Consider the following 19,797-nt stretch of genomic DNA (forward strand, 5'->3'; position numbering starts at 1 on the left):
TCCACATTTTTCACAGTTGATGGATAGATTTCGATCTTTTGCAGGCATTTTGTTATAACTGGGTAAGTTCAACTATGGAAGAAGCAAAGAGATTTTTAAATTTTTGTCGCAAGGAAATGTCAACTGAACCGTAAAATATGGATAAACAAGTGTCTCTCAAGTTCTGCGGAAATTAAAAGTGTATTCATGACTACATGCGAACAATGAAGTTGAAATTTCTTTGTTACTAAAAATAGATTTTATTTCGAGTTGTCTGCCAATCACAACAAAGTTTGCAGAACTTCGGGAAATTGCGACAGCCATTTTTCGTGTACAGAACTTCGGTAAATGCCGACAGCCCTGATTTGTTTACTTAATGTCTAGACAGAATGTGTTCACAAGCAGTGAAAACAACCAAAGTTTACCTCAGGTTAAAGATTGTAGAACTTCGGGAAAATTCGACAGCTTTGATTTAATTGCGGTGCTTCGGAAAAACCAGTCAGCCCTGATTTGTTTACTTATTGTCTAGACAGAATTTGTTTACAAGCAATTAAAATAAAAATTAATGAATTTTCACCTTAGAACGACCTTGAAAATTTGTTTACACAGTGTTCTCAACTCACTAATTCATAAACCCACTAATTCATTGAGGTAAATCACCAGTTGTTCACTCAGTTTAATCTCTTACTATGGTTGAGGCTATGTACGAAAACAGTCCTGAATACTTCAAAAAGTTTCAAAAACGATTCAAATACACTTTTTGCGACAGAGAACCAAAACTGCAAGATTCTGGAATAGAAAATTATGCGTACGGTCATCATTCATCTTCTAGTGTAATTGATGGTTGTTCCTTTGGTTCCAGCCATTGGCATCTTATTATTGAGGATACAAGTTTGGAAGATAATATTTGTTTTTTCTCTGTATGCTCCTGTGCCGATACCTTGTCTCGCGACCTGTTTCAAATTTCTTATTTTGCCTACTGAGAAAAACTTTGTTACATTTGGTGCTATTGTTTCTCGCTTACATATTGCCGTGGAGTATTTGTCAAAATCAAATCAACTTTCAATAAACAAAATTAAAAAAACAAGTCCCATCACCTGTTCGTGAAAAGTGCCTTCAACAATTACTACAACTTCTAACAAGAGTCCTTCCCCAATTCCTGACGTAACTATAAAACGGTTTTGTCAACTTATGCTCGGTGAACATTCATCTATTCTCTTTCAGATTATGGATATTCTTTTGAGTGGACAAGGGAGTTTTTACGAGAGACTTCAGACTATTTAATAAACTTCCAATTCTGTAAAACTTCTGGTGTTTAAAAAAGTGTTTTAGCAGAAAAATTTAATTCAATTTTACTCCATATGTTTTACAAATGCTAGCAATTGCAATTCATTTACATCTTCATTTCAAAAGGAAATTTACTGCTATAAAAATAGTGCGCAATATAGATACAAAATAAACCACACAATTGTGAGTCTGCGGATTGCAGGGGGGATTGAATATCTCTTCTGTGCTCCATAACATCCATCATCATATGCAAATCAGTACATTGCTGTAAACGGGAGAAAATATCTTTGTAGGCAGTCAGAGGTAGTGCCAACGGATCTGCAAAGTATAGTACGGGGTACGCGTAGCGTTTGGCAAGCATCACCCAATGCGTTCCAAAAGAATCAGCGTGATGCGTTAACAATTATAAAACTGTTAACAGGTAAACTTAATGGATAATTGTCAGCGGCATGAACACCTCGAAATTTGTATTTGAGATGCTTGCACTTTTGAACTTGAATATAAATTTGATCTTCATCCATTAGTATGCTTTCATAGGCAGAATATTTTTGGATACGTTTCCTGCAGCGTCAATATACACCGTAGATGATTTTTCGCCGAGGAAAAAAACTTCAACGTTATTTGTTAAAGCTGTATCAAATTTTAGCTCAACCAATATAGACGAATTTGTTAGTTCAGGATGAATAAAATCATGTGTGCCTTCTTGCGTACTAGTCAGGTCGAAAACCATTATAAAATGGTTTGAAAATTCACTCAATGGTATTCCATGACCGTTTTCTACATAGGCTGATGCGCTCATTGAATTGTAGTACAAACGCTTGTTGTCAATTGTTGACATTGGTGTACCGGCTGTAGCGACATCGTTTCGGAACACTGTAATCTCACGCAGCCCAAACTTTCGATAGTTGAAGGGATTTACTGTGTTAGTTCCATTGAAAGCATCACCAGCACACAATGCAATTATAAGTCGTCTTATGGGTTCTTTTGTAAAAAAATCCTCGTGCTTCCAACTTTGCTGCCCCATTGTTGCAAGAAAAGTTTTTGTTATCACTTCATTGTATCGATATATTGCAGGTGTTCTCAAAAGTGTTTTCTCAATGGCTCCGACTAAGTTGTCTGATACAGTCATCTTTCTAACAAAAAGATTGGCTTCGTCAATTCTTACTTTGTAGTTTTTGCCAGCTGCTTCACTTATAGTGCCAAAATCATCTTGTGACCTTCGGAAAGAAATTCTCAGGGTAACTCCGCTTACAAATTGTTTTTCGCACAAGAAAAAATCAACAGCTAGTTTTCCATAAAGGGTAATTTGAGCTGATTCTCTCGCAGCCTGCTTTCTTGCATCTTTTAATGCATTAGCAATTGCGCTGGGGTTTGCTTCATACTCATAACCTTGACTCTTTAACCAAGTCTTCTTTGCATCTGTCCCGTGCGAGAATTCTGTTTCTATGAAACTTTTGTGAGCATAGTGTCCATTGGCAGAAGAGATTTTTATTCCATTTGCAGAAACAGTGCAGTCAGCAAATAGGGAATGAAGGACATTATTCACAAAATATGCGGAATCAGTATTAGCGGGATCACCTGCGTCATATCGTAAATCAGTTCCATCGACATTTTGTATTCGTCATTTGATTTCCAAATAAATTTTTTGCAAGTCTATGAAATTGTTGCGATCACCTACAACTTCAAATTCAAGTGACGATCCGGAGGGAGAATAAAGTGGTCCAGCTTTTTGTTCAAATGATTGATCAAAGGAAACAAGCAAAGGCGGTTTTTCAAAAAAATCCAATCAGCTGTGAATGGCTTCGGAAGGTATTACAATATTAGTTCGCATTTCTGACTCGAGAGAAAAAATCCAGTCGACTCCGTCTTTGCTTTGATTTTCGAGAAATGATTTTTTTAGTGGAACGTTTTTTGTACAGTCGAGGTTTAGCAAAGTGTTGTATTCGACGTCTAACAGCTTGCTTGCCTCGTGTTATGCGTGAATGGAGAGAACCACCAATTTGTTTGCGGGCTGTTTTTGCAACCGTGCTTTTCAACGCCTGCTTTGCCGACTTTCGTTTCGTTGCTACTTCAACCAACTCAGGTGCACCCTGCACTAAAAGCTCTCGACCAATTCTTTTGGCAGCGGGCCATATAAACTTTCTTGCCAATGGTAGAGCAACTCTTCCAATACCTGCAGCGAGAGCTCCAAAGCCACTTCCTCTTTGACGATAATGACCGGAAAAATGTGGCATTGACTGTGATGCTTGGTCGCTGTAGTAAGCTTCCATTTCACTTAATTTTTTGAAACTTTAAGCTTACTATCACTTTTCCTGTTCCAGTAAATGGAATGAGTTTTCCGGCTTCGTTCCTCAACTCCTTTAATGTTTTGAATATTGTTAGAAAGTATGGGCTTGTAACCCAGAATTGTAAATGACTTGTGATGGATGGGTGTAACGATGTTTATGCTGCCGTTTCTCAAACGTCTTTCAGACTCAATGATTTTAATATCAGGAGCTCTCACGTCACGTATATTCTGATAATCTATGTCTATGTAGACAAATATTAATTGTGAGCCACAGGTTATATCGACTGGGAAATCACTCTGGTGTCTGTTGAGAGTTTTGTCTGCTTTGTATCCAATATGAATGTATCCATCATGCGAGTTGTCTTTTATACCCTTGAAGCCGATAATACTTGGAACTTCTTCGTTTTCAAATGATAAACCCTCATTTGCTCCGAATTGTAAAACCAGTTTATGTGTAATTTTGTCAAAAGTGAAATCAAACATTTTCAAATGAGCAATTCGCCTAAGTTCATTCATGAGTTGATCCAAGCTAGTGTAAATGCCTTTGCGAACTTTTCTAAGGTGTCCACTTCGATTATTTGGGGCATCGAGTTCGGCTCCCGAGTTTACATAAACGACCAACCGTTTGAATTGACGTTGTTAATAATTGATGGGCAGGATATCGAAGATAAAGCTACTTGCCATTCTCCTTCCAACATAAGTGGTTGAGCAAACTGGTTACGAAATTTTGCCATTGTTTTCACTGAAAATTTCCATTGATGCGTTGGATATTAAGTCGATTGTGAATTCTTTAGCGGCATTCATTTTATTCGTCTAACACGTTTACTTGGACTAATTCCGGTTCATAAAATTTACCTTGAATTATAACGTTATCTGCATCTATAAGATTGTACGTTGGTGGACTCACAGTTGCAATTTTGAATATCGTTAAAACTTCGTTTGTGTAATTTTGTTTATAACCTTTTCTGAATTTTTCGTCCGGCTTTGCAATCCGAACAAGGTCTCCTTCTTTGTATTTTGGTTTGTACTTTTTTGTGTCGATTGCTAGTGATATTAAAAATGGTTCATGTTTTTTGAACACTTTATTAGGTGCTAATTGGGTAACCCGGTTAACACGACTGTTTATTGTATTTACAAACTAGGGCAAATCTTTAATATACGTTCAAGTCCATTATCCTCCAAATATTTGTAAATAATGTTTTTAAGCGATGGAATGTTCCTCTCCGCAAATGCTGACTTGGTTTCGTTTTCTGTTGTGTATAAATGAATTCCCTTCTTTTCACAAAATTTTTTGAAATCTCCTTTGAACTCTGATCCATTGTCTGTCCATACTTTTTCCGGCTGTTTTTTCTTGATCATTTTGAATGCTTCAACAGCATCTTTTGAATATAAAGCCTTCATTGGTTGAACTCGTAAGTAACGCGGTAAAACATCCACAGCCACTAATAAATAATTTACGCCATTGTTGTGTGGGGCAACTTTATCCATATACGCAACATCAACCGACCAGATTTGGTTTATTCTGTATGTAATAGCTTTCAGTCGGGGGAAACTTTTCCTGAATTGTCTGTATTTCGTGTAGGGGCTTTTGACTGAAGATAGCGAACAATTTTACCTCTGGTATAGCCACTAGCCTTCTTTAAATTAACAATACTACCAAATGCAGCACTGCCTTTAGTGTACAACTTGTCTAACTGTTTAACTTGGTAGGAAGTAATTTTCCCAGAGGCTGGTTGGTTTGATTTCTTCTTCTGCTTCTTCAAAGCTTCCCTCGTCCTTGTCAGAAGCTTTTGCTTTTTTTCTGTGGGATTTTGAAGCAACTTCCTTGTCTGACTCATATTCCAAAAATTGCAGTTTCCCTTCAGATGCTAAATTTAGAAACTTTTTGGCGTTACGAGTCAAATGTGAACCAATATCGAGAAGTGCTAATATACTGAAACGTTCGAAAGATAGTTTACACGTGGTTTGCGGTAGATTGAGAAATGTAGCAGCAAGAACGTCCATATTTGAACCTCTGATAAGCAATCTTTTTGATGAGTCCCAAGACACAGAATCGGATTCCTCTATTATCTCCAGTATTTTATTCGCTCTTTCAAATTTTATCCCTTTCAAGATTTTAATATCATTCAACCCTCCTTGTCTGATAGCTGATGTGTTGTCTGTCAAAAATGATTTTTCCATAGACTCTTTTATTGCACTTCTATCGTCCACTGAAGCGTCAGTTTGTTGCTCTGTATCCTGTTTCGAGGCAGGGGGAGCTGATGGTGACTTGTTTCTTTGGAGAAGCGATATCTGCTTGGCTGGGTTGTGAACATCTTTGTTGCTGAGTAATTGAGATATATGAGGTTGTTCTCTGGTATACATCTGCTTAGGTATTAACACAAACTCTTCAGCATGCATTTTGTAACCTTTTATGAGTGGTGTTTAGGTCGATTGTTTCATATACCAGAATTCAAACAAATTGAAACCTTTTATGAGACTTTTTATTTCTAGTTTATAACAAACAGTGGATGAGTCATTTTCTTTATCCGATGGTTGACTGAAGACTTTCTCAACTTCGGGATGCTCCAAGACATAAACTCGCAACTTATTTGGCATCTCTTTCAGAGTAGCTCACGTTCCGGTAGTAATTTTTTCAACCTAAAGGGAGGAACTTTTCTGTCCGCCCATTGTTTCCAACGAGGGATTCCCTGCTCTTTTGGTGGCAGCGGCGGCTTCTCGGTTGTTTTGTTTGTAGCCATAATTAAATTGATTCTGCTGTTCGCGAGCTCTCTGTTTATTTTCCACATACAATTGGAAATGATAAAGTTATCAATCACAGGGAGGAAAGCCCTGAAGCTGTAGAGTTCCGGAGATAGCGTAATTGTTGCGAAGTAACGTTTTGCTGCTGTGCTATACAGCGGGTTGTAGCGGGTTTGTTGTGCAACGCCGGGTATGCTGTTGAAAAAATTTTCTCGCTTCTGTTGATCAACTGAATAATTGTTCTGTATTGGTACACAGGGATCTTGAACTCTGTTGAATATTACTATCGGCTGACAGTCAAGAGGATTCAAGCAAGAAAATATCTGCAAATTGTCTGACAGATAGGTGGTCAGTGTTGCCGTCTCTTCTCTCCACTGTGAAAATATTCTGGTTTTACGTTCTGCACAATGATTGAATACTTGACAGTTTGCTGTAAAATTATTGGAATGTAGACTGCAAGAAGCAACTGTTTCCTCTGGAAGTATTTCTGAAATGCGGAGACAATTTAAATCTTCTAGATTGTAAACTTTTTTCTGTAACAACCTGCTGAGGACCTCACTTTTCGGTGCCTTTTGCAAAAAAAAATTTCCGGGTAAATTGGAAACTGAAACTTAAGCAAACTACTTTCAGGTCACTGTAAGGTGTATCGCCGTCGTCCCAATCGAGGCAGTGCAGGTTGTGTGTCAAGCAAATAACAGTTTGTTGATCGTGTGCCGGTAATTCTGCAAAGCTAACTGGAGGTTTGAAAAATATTGTATCGTAATAACTGCAACACAAGCTGAGTTCTTTGACAATGAATCCAATTGACTTCAGTTTGAAACCTTCGAGATCGAGAACAACAATATTTGCGGACTTGCTTCCAAAATTCTTTAGCATTCCAGCTCACAGAATAATTGAGAATGGAAAATTTTCACTGATAGCACAAACAGTATTCCTGTCAAATGTCCAAAAAGACAATTATTTATTGGTGAATAACGGAAAGCGTATACATATCAAGGACCTTTGTTCCTACAATCTTTTACGAATCCAGCTGCATCGTGTAAGGCTGCATGAAGTCGTAAAACTTTGCTATATTTCAGTAAAGGATCTAGTCGTGAATTATCAACTCCTATTAAACCACCATAGGGTCTGAATTTAAGTGCTATTTCTCCGTCAATTTCCGGATCTAACAATGCGCAGGCTGCAACAAAATATAACTGACGATGTGATATGAGACTAAAATTTTGATTACCTCTCAGTGATACAGTTTTTTCGTGAATCAGCTTTATGTCTTCTATTCCAATTGTATTCATTACTAAGTGTATACTGAACGCATGGTCTTGCAGCTAGAAAGTTTTATTTATTCAAAAATGATTGGCTGTCAACTTGAACTAAAACCTCTATTCTGATTGGTTTGTTTTGTTCCTCAAACTCTAAAGTATTTCTCACACTAAACATGTTTGAACACGATCTTTTCTTTCTCTGCTCACTCCATCCTCGAGTCAATCATTTTTTAATTTAAACAGCCACATGCAGGTTAGACATTTTAACTTTGTTGTCTGTAATTACGCATTCAAGAATATACATGTGCATGATCGCAAATGTGTACACACCTACACACTAACTTGTTTCCTTTTTCAACAGGGCTGGAGCGTGTAAGTATTATGTAAGTTTGTAATTATGAGAGCTGACTACATGTACAGAGATAGAGAATAGCGGAGTATATGTATTAAGATTATATATAACCACCTACATGTGTTATGATTAGGTATAACTTGCTAGATCTATTAAGATTAGGTTTGGCCGACTACATGTATAAAGATAGGTTATAGCCGACATCATATACTATAGTTAAGGAAGGACCCGAGGAGATTGAGTTATCATGTTGCAACAAACGTTTTCAAATCTCATTGGTTAAATTATCAGCCGAAGATTTCGTCAGTGAACTCAACATTACCGTTGCATTACTTGGCTCTCTGTAATTAATCGTTCAGCTTCGCTGACTTAACTGATTTACTTCACTTAAAAAGATAAAAGAATTCTAAGTCAAAATAATCAAATTTTATTGAGTTTTTGTTAATAACTCTAACCGCAAATCGAAATTAGAAAATCTATTTCCAACAATTTGTAGCCCTTTAACCTCGCTATAACTATGCAAAGGTTCAACTTTCTATTACAAAGATTACGGAAAAAGGGTTAGTTACTGTAAATTTAACTAATCGCAAAAACAATTTTTTCTAACTTTAATGTTAGCAAGTACATGTATTAAGATTAGGATCGGCCGACTACATGTATAAAGATAGGTTATAAGCGACCTCATATACTATAGTTAAGGAGGCAACCGAGAAGTCTGAGTCATCACGTTGTAAAAAAACGCTTTCAAATCTCATTGGTTAAATTATCAGCCGAAGATTTCGTCACTGAACACAGCATTAAAATTCATTAAAGGAATAAAATATTTGTAAAACAAATGTTTAGTCGGATTGATTTTTCACATTCTTGACAATAATAATTATAGAGTTCAACTGATTCGTATCATAAAGACATTTCATTGTTTAACCATAATTTTTTTTGTTGTACTATGTTTTAATTGATTATAAACAAATAACGTCATGGCGATTTTTTTTTCTTGAATGAGCTTAATGTCTTTTTGCTCCAAATTTTTCATCCTTAAATGTATACATGTGACTTTTGATTATCAGACTATTAGAGCCGCCGTTACTGTAAATAGCAGCAATTGATTACCGATACCAAGATTCGGATTGAAAGAATGAAAAAAAAAAGATTTTTAAACAAAAACATTATTAAATTTGATTTACTAAGTGTGATATATTATGTCATTTCGTAGTTGAACATACTCCTTTTTTCACAGTGAGAAGCTACAGGGCTATCATTAATAACAATGATCATTAGAGATGTCAACTATAACTTATAAGAACATAGTTCAAGAGGCGGACATCTAAAATTGAGCTTTACGGGTTTATCCCGTTTCTTTTCTGACTTCGATTTCTTGTTCTGACTGTGTTCATTTTGAATTCCTTGTTGAGCAACTGTTGTCTAAAAGCATTTCGAGCCGAATGAGTGAAGAGCGAAACTACCCTCCCTAAAGAAGTCAAACATTTCACGCAAAATGTTGAACAAGTTGCGAACTAAGGTAATGCGAAAATGTACTAGTTCTACGAAGTAAAAAACAAAATTAGGAGTGCTATAATAGCCGACTCCTAAAGATGAAAGCTGGTTTTTGAAAAATCAAAAGTGACGACACCCCTTATGTGAAAATTTTCAAATTGAAAATTTGTTTCTCTATACTTTTATCATTCGCAAACATCTATTAGCAATGCTAGCATTGACAGTGCAAATTTGTATCTTGTTCTAAACAAACAAACACACACACCGGCGCGAACAATTAGTCGTAACAAAAACTGGGTCATGCTTGTAAACAAATTGGACAGAGTTATAATCAGCCAAAAGGTAAAATAGAAGAATTTTTCATTAAAAAAATTCGGAGCTGAGCAGAACCTCAACGGGGGGGGGACACTATGTATTAAGATAGGGAATGCAGAAATTGTCCCCCTAGGGGGACGCTTAGGGGGACATTTAGTGCGAATTGCATTAAATGTCCCCCTAAGTGTCCCCCTAGGGGGACAATTTCTGCATTCCCTATCTTAATACATAGTGTCCCCCCCGTTGAGGTTCTAGTCAGCTTCTACTACTATTAGGTTCATACTGAAGACCAGCAAGTCTCAAATGATAACTAGAAACTCCTTTCGAGCGCAATTTTCAAATTTAAAAATATACCCGGCAGATTGCCGGAAAATAGCCGCCGTTGATTCCAATAAGCATGATTGGGATTGAACGAATAGAAGATATTGAAAAAAAAGATTTTTGTACAAAAAAATTTTTTAAGTCCGATTTATTTTGATGGCATTTCGATGTTGAACATACTTCTGTTTCGTAGAGAGAAGCTACAGGGGCTACTAACAACACCAATAAGCATAAGAGATTGTAACTAAGACTTATAGGAATGCCGTTCAAATAGCGGCATCTAAAATTGGGCTTTATGGGTTTATCCCGTTTCTATTTCTGACTTCAATTTTTATACTGACTCTGTTTATTTTGAATTGGTTTGCTGAGCAACTGATGTTCAAATTCACTTTTTGCAGAATGAGAGAAGAGAGAAACTAGCCTACAGAAGTCAAAAAGATTTCACGCAAAATGTCGAAAAAGCGGCAAAATGGTAAAGCGAAAAAAAGTTCGACGAAATAAAAAAAATAGCCGGAAGAATTCCGGAAACGACTCGAAGGAGAAAATTGCCCATCCTTATGACTAAACAACTGAACAACTATTCTGAACCCTGAACCTCCATAAATGCCAAAAAAAATTAAGGAAGAATAGAAACGGCATTCAAAAACAAATTGAACAAAAAACTATAAAAACTTAAGTTTTTTTTTAACTTGAGTTTTTTTTTAATAGTACAAGGAAACATAAAGCCGAGTGAAATTCCTTTCCAATTAGGGCAATGGAAAGCTCGCAAAACAATGGAAAGCTCGAAAAACAATGGGCAAGTCATAATAGGCTAATAAACTTGTCTAAGACCAAGAAAAAAAAACTGCAAAAAAAATTAGAAAAATGGTTTAAAAATTCTCAATTTTTCTGTCAATTTTCCGAAAAGAATGATTTACACCAATAAAACTTTAGTCAACAGTTAGCTGAATAAGCCCTAAGTAACAAGCTTCCATTCAAATCCCACTTAAAGCATTAATACATAAAAAAACAGGCAAAAAATCATTAAATTTTGTCTAAAAATCAGCAAAACTGATCAAATACCTCCAAATTAGCATTAAACTCAGAATTAACTACTAGAAACCTTCATTCCTATCAAAACAAGCCTAAAACTAATACAATATCATAATAAAACCTCATAACCATCAAAAGTTGCAAAAAAAACTGCTTTTAAAGCCGCACGTGAACAAAAAAATTTCGCTCGCTTAGAGAAAATTTTTTTCACACATCAATTTCTCGCTCTCTGAAAAACAGCGGTACGAACAAAAACCACTCTTTTCGCTCCGCTCTCAGCTTTTGTTCAGCCCCAAAATCACTCCAAATTTTTTCACGCGTTTCATTTCCCGCTTCAAAAATCACTCCAATAAAATTGATTTAAAAAACATAGCCGGCAGATTACCGGAATAGCTGCGAAATTGACTTGCGTGCCGTAAAATACAGATGGAAAAAGATACAGAAGTGAGTTGATAATAGTTATCGCCGCCGCCTATAAAACTTACAAGTTTATTTCAAAGGTTGTTTTTGGGTGCAAAAAAGTTTCCCTGTCGCGTCTCGAACCGTCGATCTCCGGATTAACAGCCCGTCGCCTTACCCACTCGGCTGTCGGACCATACAATCTGTTTTCTTACAATCAAATTTGTTTTAGGAACAGATTCTGTTTCTGAATAACCACAATTTAGGTCACGCAGAAAGCGTGAAATCAAGCGCGAAAAAGCCATTTAAGCAGTGACGAGACAGAATGTTCTAGAACAAATGTAAAACGAAAATGAAGCGTCAGACGACGAAACAAAAAAAACCAAGAGCACCGCAATATAGCTACGCTCAGCTTACAGCTTCGCAGCTATAAAAAGGACTTCTCCAATACTCCTCTTCGAGTCGTAAAAATAGGAGCGCAATAATAGCCGGCTGAGAAGATGAGGTCGGCTATTAATAATGAACGTGATGAAAAATAGACAACAAATTATGGTAAAGGCGATACTAACTGTCACAGGTTTTATTTCGTCGAATGTCTTCTGGAATTCAGAAGTGCCTATTCCACCTGCATTTGACGCTCCAGAGGGTAAACCTCCTCCGGATGTTGACGCTTTGCGCGCAGCCAGTGTCTTTCCTGGAATAATAGACAAAATTAACCAAAACAGGAGAGATTAAACTTAAGAAAATATTTGCATAAGTGTAAGGTTAAACAAAATTGTACTTGCAAATATAAGGAAAACAAAGAAAGCTGAAATAATTTTATATCATCATCAACTTAGCAAACATAAACCGAAGAACGTCGGAAGAATTGATCTCGAACGACAAGAACTGATCTCCTGCAACAATTTGCAAAATGAACAAAAGAGGAGAGAATATTTGGAATCGTTGGTACGAGTTTTAAAACTAAACACGTGATTGAACTTTTAAATATATGGAAAACAAAGAAACTGATATAATCTAAAATATCCCACGGATCAGTAACCTGATCTATGGACCAGTTATATGATCAATTTAGCAAACAGAAGAACACAACCACAGCAAAAAAAGCAATACTCGGCTTCTAACCATTTAAAACGCATCTTTATTTAAATCTTATCTCAAACCGCTATGTCACACTGAAATTATGCCTATATCAACATCAGTTTTTTCAGACAGTCTTATATCGAAAAACATTTTTGTTTCCAGTGTGAGGGAGGTCAGATTCCAGTTGGGGGGGGGGTTCTTGTTACCTGAAGCTGATGAGACTGAATTGGATCTGTTCACAGCTCCTCCCCCGGCTGGTCTTGATGACGTAGTAGCAGTATTAGAAGCACTCTTCACAGCCCCGTTCACTCTCGCCAGCGTCGAGGACTGAAAACAACGCCATCTTGTCAAACCACAATCATCATAAACAATCATTTCAGAGCAACGTCACAGATTTGATGTAATTACAACCACAATGTTGTTTAACAAAGGTCAGTCAATTATATATGTGATGCTGCTAGTTTTATGCAACTGCTACCCAAATTGACTTAACTAAAATTGAACTCAAGATCGCGCCCTGAGATAAGCTCAAGCAGACATTCAACTCAAACTTCATAACTTTAGAAGCAAAAGTCTAAGATTGATGTTATCAAATTGTCTCAGCTGTCTTAAGTCAGTCTAACTTTGCGTTTAAGATATTTTTCAAAAAGGGCTTTTCTCATAATATAGTTCTAGTGCCCAGCTTAGAAAGACTGCAACTGAAAGTTTCTCATTATGTAGATTATTCCCTTCGATTCTGAGATGGGAGGTGGGGTTTGGGGTGCGCGGTTTTTGTTTTTTTTTTTCACCGGGTTACTGACAGAAAGATAAAGCGCCACATTTTTCTTTCAACAATTAAATCAATTTCGGTCGCCAAAAATCCTCGCATACTCCTTTTGAAGCAAACACCTCTAAGTAATGTTATAGCAAGCATCTAAAATTTTCGATCTCAAGGCTTCTTAATTTTGAGATTTTAATTCCAGAAAGTCCGGAATGGCAAAATTCAAACCATAAGAAACTTAACAGATGCGACATTTAACAGAAAAGGGGACAAGTTTATAGATTCACGTAAAGATAATAGAAGATAGATTTAGATATTGACACCAATTTGGCCGCATTAAGCTCCACGTAGTTCATGCAACGACTGCTATTCCCTGGTGACGCCACTTGGGCTGCTCTAGGCGTGGGAGTATCCCCGTTGGACCTCGGAGTGTGATGAAAGGATAGGGATCTTCCACTACTGTTACTTCGTCGCTTTTTCTTTCCTCTGTAACTCACGAGGGTTTTGGCACCACTAACCCTATGCGCCCGTATGAAAAAACCGATGGAATCAAATCAAAATATGTTTTAGTGTATTTCAATCACTATTGACAGTGAAAAGGTTTACCTTCTGTTCTTTCAAGCTCTTAAAAATGTCTGTTTAAAAAATCACGTGGTCAGTGAAAATTTTAATATTGAATGTTGATTAAAATAAGTTTTCTTTGAAAAAATTTTGTAATGAAACAATTTTTCCGATATCCATTTGATATTAAAATTGTCATATTTTTTCCGATATCCATTTGATATTAAATTAAACAAGGACAATGGTGAATGGTTTCAACATTCTTTGCTCAATATTTGACTAAAAAAAATTTGTACTCCATGAAATGTACTTAGAAATGAGTCTCATCGGATTGATTAATAACATAGCCTGCAGATTGCCGGATAGCCTGCAAAAGTCACGTATGATCAAAATCTAATCACGCAAATAACCTAAAAACTTTCGTTAAAGCGAGTGAGAAATGACGTCACGCGCGCAAATGCCGTTAGTGAGAGGAATAAGTCATTCAGAAAATTTGACTTTTTCAGCTTTGCTGTGTGAACAAATGTAAAACGAAAAAGAGCGTCAGACGACGAAACAAAAAAACATAGCAGGACAAGTCGGGTATCAATACCAATAAGCATTAGAGATGTTAACTGTAACTTGAAAGAACAAATTTCAGGTAGCGGTCATCTAAGATTGGGCTTAATCCCATCTCTATTTGTGATGCCATGTTTTGATACTGGTTCTGTTCATTTTAGATTGCTTTCCTGAGCAACTGCTGTTTAAAAGCACTTTGAGCAGAATGAGCGGACAATGATTCATCGATCATAAATGCTAAAAAATTGAACATATAAATCGAAAACACAAAGAAAAACTACCAAACGTGAACAAAAAAAAACTCACAATAGAGAGCGAATTTTTGTTCAAACGCCATTTTCTCACTCTATTTGAAAATTCGACAGAGAAACTTTCTTGGCATGATGCAATCACTAATCCCACTTGAATTCAAAAATCATGAAAATATGTGAACAGATCTTAAAAAAAAAGGCAGCGACCCAAAAACAATTCAAATTCTTTGAAATGTAAAAAAAGGGTTGCAGTAACAGCGTGCTGAGAAGATGAGGTAAACAGACGGGTTTCAATTGATATTCAGCACACTTGTCAGTTCACTTCTACTACTAATCGGCCGGCAATTGCTTTCAGGCTCCTATAATAGGGAACGAGAGCAATTTTGAACATAGCCGGCAGATTGCCGGAATAGCTGCGAGAGAGAAGACCTGCGTGCCATATAATAGAGATAGAAACAGATACAAATCTAAATTGAAAAAAAAATCAACGCCGCTCAAAAAACTAGGCAAAAACCTTCAGCGATAAATTAACAAAGCTTGTTAAAATTCATTCCGCAGAAGCCTCTTATTAGGGACTTTTACTGCACAAAGGAGTTCCTTTGACCTTAAACAAATTCAAACTAAACGTAAGTTTTAAAGTGCAAAAGTCATTTCATTGAGTGAGGTAAGTCACGTATGATCGAAATCTAATCACGCAAATAACCTAAAAACTTTTACTAAAGCGAGTGAGAAATGACGTCACGCGCGCAAATGCCGTTAGTGAGAAGAAGTCATTCAAAAAATTTGACTTTTTCAGCTTTGCTGTGTGAACAAATGTAGAACGAAAAAAGAGCGTCAGACGACGAAACAAAAAACCTAGCAGGACAAGTCCTGACGCACAATTCAAAGAATTTTTATTGACTAAACAGAAAACTAGACCCTGAACGGACTATGAATGGATTGGGAAGACCATTTAGAAAAAATCCGATCCAAAAAATCGAAAAAAACAGTAGAAATCAAAGTGAAATTGCCGCATGTGAACAAAAAACCACTAGCGAATTCTTGTTCAAACACCGTTTTCTCACTCTACTTTAAATTTAGAGCTAAAAAATTTCACGCCGCAAAACCACTCGCTGCTTCGCTCCACTTCCTTCAAAAATCATGAAAATATGTGAACAGATCTTAAAAAAAAGGCAGCGACCCAAAACAATTCAAATTCTTTGAACTGTAAAAAAAGGGTTGCAGTAACAGCGTGCTGAGAAGATGAGGTAAACAGACGGGTTTCAATTGATATTCAGCACCTATTTCAGTTCAGTTCTACAACTAATCGGCCGGCAATTGCTTTTAGGCTGCTTATAATAGGGAACGAGAGCAATTTTGAACATAGCCGGCAGATTGCCCGAATAGCTGAGAGAGAGAGACCTGCGTGCCATATAATAGAGATAGAAACAGATACAGATCTAAATTGAAAAAAAAATCGACGCTGCTCAAAAAACTAGGCTAAAAAACATTCAGCGATAAATTATTAAAGCTTGTTAAAATTCATTCCACAGAACCCTCTTATTAGGGACCTTTACTGCACATAGGAGTTCCTTTGACCTTAAATAAATTCAAATTAAACTTAAGTGCAAAAGTCATTTTAGTGAGGTAAGTCACGTATGATCACAATCTAATCACGCAAATAACCTAAAAACTTTCATTAAAGCGAGTGAGAAATGACGTCACGCGCGCAAATGCCGTTAGTGAGAGGAATAAGTCATTCAGAAAATTTGACTTTCTCAGCTTTGCTGTGTGAACAAATGTAAAACGAAAAAAGAGCGTCAGACGACGAAACAAAAAAAAACAGAGCAGGACAAGTCCTGACGTACAATTCAAAGAATTTTCATTGACTAAACAGAAAACAAGACCTAGAAAGGACTATGAATGGATTGGGAAAACCATTTAGAAAAAAATCCGATCCAAAAAATCGAAAACACAGAAAAAACCAAAGCGAAATTGCCGCATGTGAACAAAAAGCCACTAGCGAGAAAGCGAATTTTTGTTCAAACACCGTTTTCTCACTCTACTTTAAGTTAAGAGCAAAAACATTTCACGCCGCAAAACCACTCCCATTTTCGCTCCATTTCCTGTTTCGGCTTGACCAAAATCACCACTCCAATTTGACTTCAAAAATCATGAAAATGTGTGAACAGATCTTTAAAAAAAGACAGCGCCCCAATACAATTCAAATTCTTTGAATTGTAAAAAAAGGGTTGCAGTAACAGCGTGCTGAGAAGATGAGGTAAACAGACGGGTTTCAATTGATATTCAGCACACTTTTCAGTTCACTTCTACAACTAATCGGCCGGCAATTGCTTTCAGGCTGCTTATAATAGGGAACGGGAGCAATTTTGAACATAGCCGGCAGATTGCCCGAATAGCTGCGAGAGAGAAGACCTCCGTGCCATATAATAGAGATAGAAACAGATACCAAATCTAAAGTGAAAAAAAATCAACGCCGCTTAAAAAACTAGGTAAAAAACATTCAGCGATAAATTAACAAAGATTGTTAATATTCATTCCGCAGAAGCCTCTTATTAGGGACTTTTACTGCACAAAGGAGTTCCTTTGACCTTAAACAAATTCAAACTAAACTTAAGTTTAAAAGTGCAAAAGTCATTTCATTGAGTGAGGTAAGTCACGTATGATCAAAATCTAATCACGCAAATAACCTAAAAACTTTTACTAAAGCGAGTGAGAAATGACGTCACGCGCGCAAATGCCGTTAGTGAGAAGAAGTCATTCAAAAAATTTGACTTTTTCAGATTTGCTGTGTGAACAAATGTAAAACAAAAAAGAGCGTCAGACGACGAAACAAAAAACATAGCAGGACAAGTCCTGACGTACAATTCAAAGAATTTTCATTGACTAAACAGAAAACAAGACCTAGAACGGACTATGAATGGATTGGGAAAACCATTAAGAAAAAAATCCGATCCAAAAAATCGAAAAAACTAAAAATCAAAGTGAAATTGCCGCATGTGAACAAAAATTCACTAGCAAATTTTTGTTCAAACACCGTTTTCTCACTCTACTTTAAATTTAGAGCGAAAACATTTCACGCCGCAAAACCTCTCCCTTTTTCGCTCCACTTCCTGTTTCCCGCTGACCAAAATCACTACTCCAATTTGACTTCAAAAATCATGAAAATATATGAACAGATCTTAAAAAAAAAGGCAGCGACCCAAAACAATTCAAATTCTTTGAACTGTAAAAAAAGGGTTGCAGTAACAGCGTGCTGAGAAGATGAGGTAAACAGACGGGTTTCAATTGATATTCAGCACACTTTTCAGTTCACTTCTACAACTAATCGGCCGGCAATTGCTTTCAGGCTGCTTATAATAGGGAACGGGAGCAATTTTGAACATAGCCGGCAGATTGCCCGAATAGCTGCGAGAGAGAAGACCTCCGTGCCATATAATAGAGATAGAAACAGATACCAAATCTAAAGTGAAAAAAAATCAACGCCGCTTAAAAAACTAGGTAAAAAACATTCAGCGATAAATTAACAAAGATTGTTAATATTCATTCCGCAGAAGCCTCTTATTAGGGACTTTTACTGCACAAAGGAGTTCCTTTGACCTTAAACAAATTCAAACTAAACTTTAGTTTAAAAGTGCAAAAGTCATTTCATTGAGTGAGGTAAGTCACGTATGATCAAAATCTAATCACGCAAATAACCTAAAAACTTTTACTAAAGCGAGTGAGAAATGACGTCACGCGCGCAAATGCCGTTAGTGAGAGGAATAAGTCATTCAAAAAATTTGACTTTTTCAGATTTGCTGTGTGAACAAATGTAAAACAAAAAAGAGCGTCAGACGACGAAACAAAAAACTTAGCAGGACAAGTCCTGACGCACAATTTTTATTGACTAAACAGAAAACTAGACCCTGAACGGACTATGAATGGATTGGGAAAACCATTTAGAAAAAATCCGATCCAAAAAATCGAAAAAACAGTAAAAATCAAAGTGAAATTGCCGCATGTGAACAAAAAACCACTCGCGAATTTTTGTTCAAACACCGTTTTCTCACTCTACTTTAAATTTAGAGCAACAAAATTTCACGCCGCAAAACCACTCGCTGCTTCGCTACACTTCCTGTTTCGGCGTGACCAAAATCACTACTCCAATTTGACTTCAAAAATCATGAAAACGTATGAACAGATCTTAAAAAACATAGCCGGCAGATTGCCCGAATAGCTGCGAGAAAACAAACCTGCGTGCCATATAATAGAGATAGAAACAGATACAGATCTAAATTGAAAAAAAAATCGACGCTGCTCAAAAAACTAGGCTAAAAAAACATTCAGCGATAAAATAATAAAGCTTGTTAAAATTCATTCCACGGAACCCTCTTATTAGGGACCTTTACTGCATATAGGAGTTCCTTTGACCTTAAATAAATTCAAATTAAACTTAAGTGCAAAAGTCATTTTATTTAGTGAGGTAAGTCACGTATGATCAAAATCTAGTCACGCAAATAACCTAAAAACTTTTACTAAAGCGAGTGAGAAATGACGTCACGCGCGCAAGTGCCGTTAGTGAGAGGTATAAGTCATTCAGAAAATTTGACTTTTTCAGATTTGCTGTGTGAACAAATGAAAAACAAAAAAGAGCGTCAGACGACGAAACAAAAAACATAGCAGGACAAGTCCTGACGTACAATTCAAAGAATTTTCATTGACTAAACAGAAAACAAGACCTAGAACGGACTATGAATGGATTGGGAAAACCATTAAGAAAAAAATCCGATCCAAAAAATCGAAAAAACTAAAAATCAAAGTGAAATTGCCGCATGTGAACAAAAATTCACTAGCAAATTTTTGTTCAAACACCGTTTTCTCACTCTACTTTAAATTTAGAGCGAAAACATTTCACGCCGCAAAACCTCTCCCTTTTTCGCTCCACTTCCTGTTTCCCGCTGACCAAAATCACTACTCCAATTTGACTTCAAAAATCATGAAAATGTGTGAACAGATCTTAAAAAAAAGACAGCGCCTCAATACAATTCAAATTCTTTGAATTGTAAAAAACCAAGAGCACCGCAATATAGCTTCGCTCAGCTTACAGCTTCGCAGCTATAACAAACACTCAG

General features: G+C 36.5%; 1 protein-coding gene across 7 annotated transcripts in view; it reads right to left on the reverse strand.

The window, feature by feature from the left end:
* Positions 1-19,797, reverse strand: part of LOC142354699 (CLIP-associating protein 2-like) — a 214,256-nt gene that overhangs the window by 124,573 nt on the left and 69,886 nt on the right. For 5 of the 7 annotated variants that reach the window (XM_075407070.1, XM_075407069.1, XM_075407067.1 and 2 more), the window contains exons 10-12: positions 13,637-13,799; positions 12,760-12,880; positions 12,040-12,164 (exon numbers count right to left, since the gene is read on the reverse strand). In XM_075407070.1, coding sequence (XP_075263185.1) covers positions 12,040-12,164; positions 12,760-12,880; positions 13,637-13,799 — 409 coding nt within the window. The remainder of the gene's footprint in view (positions 1-12,039; positions 12,165-12,759; positions 12,881-13,636; positions 13,800-19,797) is intronic. The other 2 variants (XM_075407068.1, XM_075407064.1) reach the window with 1 other exon arrangement.

This window comes from Convolutriloba macropyga, chromosome 15, assembly GCF_964194025.1.
Source record: "Convolutriloba macropyga chromosome 15, txConMacr16.3, whole genome shotgun sequence".
Classification (NCBI taxonomy): domain Eukaryota; kingdom Metazoa; phylum Xenacoelomorpha; order Acoela; family Convolutidae; genus Convolutriloba; species Convolutriloba macropyga.